Source organism: Quercus lobata, chromosome 2 (genome assembly GCF_001633185.2).
Source record: "Quercus lobata isolate SW786 chromosome 2, ValleyOak3.0 Primary Assembly, whole genome shotgun sequence".
Taxonomy (NCBI): Eukaryota; Viridiplantae; Streptophyta; class Magnoliopsida; order Fagales; family Fagaceae; genus Quercus; species Quercus lobata.
The window spans coordinates 89,079,363-89,082,766 of record NC_044905.1 but is presented as its reverse complement, the minus strand read 5'-3'; the positions used below and the strand labels follow the sequence as shown (position 1 = coordinate 89,082,766).

General features: G+C 33.6%; 1 protein-coding gene across 1 annotated transcript; it reads right to left on the bottom strand.

The window, feature by feature from the left end:
* Positions 1–1,795: 1,795 nt before the first annotated feature.
* On the bottom strand, positions 1,796–3,404 carry LOC115957012 (early nodulin-like protein 1). Its single transcript, XM_031075260.1, has 3 exons — positions 3,140–3,404; positions 2,649–3,002; positions 1,796–2,311 (listed from the first exon to the last, which is right to left on the bottom strand). The coding sequence occupies exons 1-3, from the start codon at positions 3,321–3,323 to the stop codon at positions 1,947–1,949; spliced, it is 903 nt and encodes a 300-aa protein (XP_030931120.1). The 5' UTR covers positions 3,324–3,404; the 3' UTR covers positions 1,796–1,946.

Genomic DNA, 3,404 nt, shown 5'->3' with positions numbered 1-3,404 from the left:
TGTGGTGTGAAAATTTTTTCCTCAACAATCACAATATTCGGTTTAAATTGGACAATCCATGAAAAAAAATTCTAATTAGGTTTAAAATCAAGGCAGCCTAAGCAAAAATTAAAGTACAACAAAAAATTATCCAAGAGGTATTCACCAAAAGAGTGTAAGTTCTTCCATGCCAATAAAACTACCATTACTAAGAATAGGTGACCATTATATTTTTGGCCAAACCAAATAATTCCCTAATCAACGCATGCTAGTCACTTAAAATTAAAAAAAAAATTTAAAAAAAAAAAAATCCGCATGCAAGTCTTCTTTCTTTGCTAGCTAATTTAAAGCGTTACATGGTTAACCTTTCTTTCTTGAAGTCATATATCAAACCTTGCAGTTAGAAAATTTTAAGTGTGCACTAAGATCACTTCTCTAAAGTTCCAATGAGTAATGTCATCATAAAGTCCAAAACCCAAAGAAAAGTGATATTCATTTAAAGTGTAAGGCCATTGTCATGTGACTAACCTATTTGTTGGTTGGGGGTGTGATTAGGGATGGAACCAGAATTTGAAGTTAGGGGACGGTTTTGCTACTTGTTGCTTTACCACTAAAGGTTTATTTATTTAGTATTTATTTGTGTTTTTGATGTGTGCATTTGTTGTTAGGTAAGGACAAAATTATTTTGTTAAAATTTGTTAAGGATCGAGTTATTTGTTTTAGGTAAAATTGATTGATTGAACTTAATTTTTTTTAACTTTACAATTGGTAATTTTTTGTTGTTGGACTATTTTTTTTTTTTTTTTGGAATTGTATATTTTGTTTTTGATTTCAAATCTATAAATTTTTTTAAGGCCTTTAAAATGAGGAAAATGTTAAGAGTTACAAATTGTTAATATGGTGAGTGGTTATTAGTAAGTAAAAAAATGATGTAAGTGCTGAGTCCAGATGCAGACTAATAAGAACTTACTACCTCTGTATAAATATTTTAGAAAAGTTTGTAACTATAACATTACTTTTAAAATAATCAATGATATTGTTATGAGGGCAAAATGTAATATTATACAACAAAATTGTTAAAACTGATACCTATGTATATATTAATATTTAAAAATTAAAATAAAATTGGGGGCCATTGCCCCAATGGTCAAAGTCTCCCTTCGTACCTGGGCGTGACAGTAAAATCATATAAGAGATGTTTGATTTTTGGTGGGATTCTCATAGGTTTAATTTGAAAGTGATATTCATTATGTATTTTGTGATATTTTTACTATTAGAAGTTTAAGTTCCAATTCTTTTTTATGGAGTTGGAAATAGTAAAACATTCTAGGTTAAAAGTTGATATTGTACATGTGATTCTTTTGTTTAATTAGTAGATTTGATGTTAATGGACTGAACTTGTAATCGGATGAATGGTGGTTTTATTTATTGTGAAATGTAATGGTTTGTGGTGATTTAAAAAAATAAATAAATAAATAAATAGTGACCTCTATTTTGATAGGATGTTGATCTTTGAGTTGAATTTGGATTGTGATGACAAGAGATATTTAAGTGAAGCTAGTTGTAGGACCTATGGTTCTCTTTATATTGACAGATAATTAGGCATTATAAAACCATATAGTACCAGAAGAAAGAATAACGTATAAAAATTAACTTAAGGAAAACCTTGTCCAGAAAATAATTGGATCAAATGTCTCACGAGGCACTTAATTAAATTGACTAGATAGTTCAACTGATCTACATCCGTAGGATTTATTGCAGCTTTAAACTAAGCTTAGAGAAAAATAGCATAATAATCATAGTGAGGAATGTTTAAAGACAAACAGAATCTTTATTTAAAGTATAAACTGAATAGAATGGATAGTACATCCTCAAAGTGTACATGTATAAAACATATGATACGATCGTAAATATACAAAATAACAAAGAACAAAGTCAACCATACTCAAACCATGAACTGGTAAAAATCAATAAAATACAACCATGGCAATGGTCAAGAGGCCGAATAAATAACCACCGGAAATCCTGGACGGGGCAGCACTAGTACTCCCTGATGGAGGAGAAGCGGTGGGACCATGTGAACCTGAAGGAGAGTTGGCGGAGCTGGAAGGTGGATAGGCGGTGCCGGAGCCAGTGACGTTAATGGCTAGTTTTTGACCCAAGGCGCAGTGGTATTGATAGGTGCTGGTGAAGAAATACTCGCCGGTGGTCTTGAGGGTGATATATGCAGGACTATTGTTATAAAGTGCTAGACTTGTGCTCAAGTTGCAGCTGTTATAAGCTTCTTTGGTCACCGAGGCAACGTCATCTGATCCATTCAAAAAGTTGAACACTGCAAAAACGTTCAAGAATTGGCTTAGAGATAGAGGAAGATATAATTTCTTATTTGGGTTTCTACCTACAAAATTTGTTTAATGTTTTTTTTTTTTTTTCCCCCAAAGTATTTTTGTTGAATATGAAAGAATTTAAGGTTGCAATCTTTCTTCATTTCTTGCTGTAAAAGAAAAGTATTTTATGCAGTTTATATACAGCTTTTTAATACAACTTTTGTGTCAATCATTTTTGTCACAACTCTAAAATAATCAATTGTGAGTTATAGAAAGATGTGGTGGAATGATGTGAAAATGATAGTTTATCAATCACAGTTAATCACATTATAAAGTCTGTACCTAGAGTGTCTCCGACGATGTAAGTCTTGTTGTAAGCCCAAGTAATATAAGCAATTTCACCAAGTGGTGGGATGATCCATCCCATGTTACCACCGACTGTATAATTCTCTGGTATTGCTCTGGGAACAGGACTAGCAGTTGGTCCAGGAGATGTGGTCACGTTGATTGCAAGCCTTTGTCCCTGAGCACAGTTGTTGTTCAAGGTGCCTATGAAGTAGTACTCGCCGGTCGAGTTCAACGAGTAATTTGCTGGCCCGGCTGTTATAAGAGAGATGGGGTTTGTTGAATTGCAGATTAAGAAAGCTTCCTTCGTAACTCTGGCTACATCTTCTTGTCCAGTAGTGAAGTTGAAAACTGATAAAACATCAAAGATGATTGAAGTTAGAAAAAAATCCCAGGTGGAGTTTAGACCTCTTTGATCCAAATTCATCCACAAATCAACAAAAGAGAATAAAGTAAATGAGACTAGCAACTTATTCATCTATACTTACGCAGAATGTCGCCAAGAATGAAGGTTTGCTTCGCAGCCCAAACAGCATAAAAGGTTAAGTCGTTATTAGGAGGAACCGTCCACCCTGTGCTGTCTCCAACCACATGTGTAGTCACAGCAACTGTGGTTTGTAGGAAAGCAAAAAGTGCTACGGCTAGAATGGCTAATCTGATAATCTTAGCCATAGCTTAGTCTATAACCAACTTCTTTTCCTGTGTGCCTTGTTTCTAATGTGTTGGGTTGTTACTGCAATGATTTGAGGAGTG

Bases quoted from the DNA above. Each gene is read 5' to 3' on its own strand.
- LOC115957012 (XM_031075260.1), bottom strand. From the start codon at position 3,323: ATGGCTAAGATTATCAGATTAGCCATTCTAGCCGTAGCACTTTTTGCT. The intron at 3,003-3,139 runs GTAAGTATAGAT...ATGTTTTATCAG, and splicing joins CATTCTTGGCGACATTCTGC to TTTTCAACTTCACTACTGGA. The intron at 2,312-2,648 runs GTACAGACTTTA...ACGTTTTTGCAG, and splicing joins CATCGTCGGAGACACTCTAG to TGTTCAACTTTTTGAATGGA.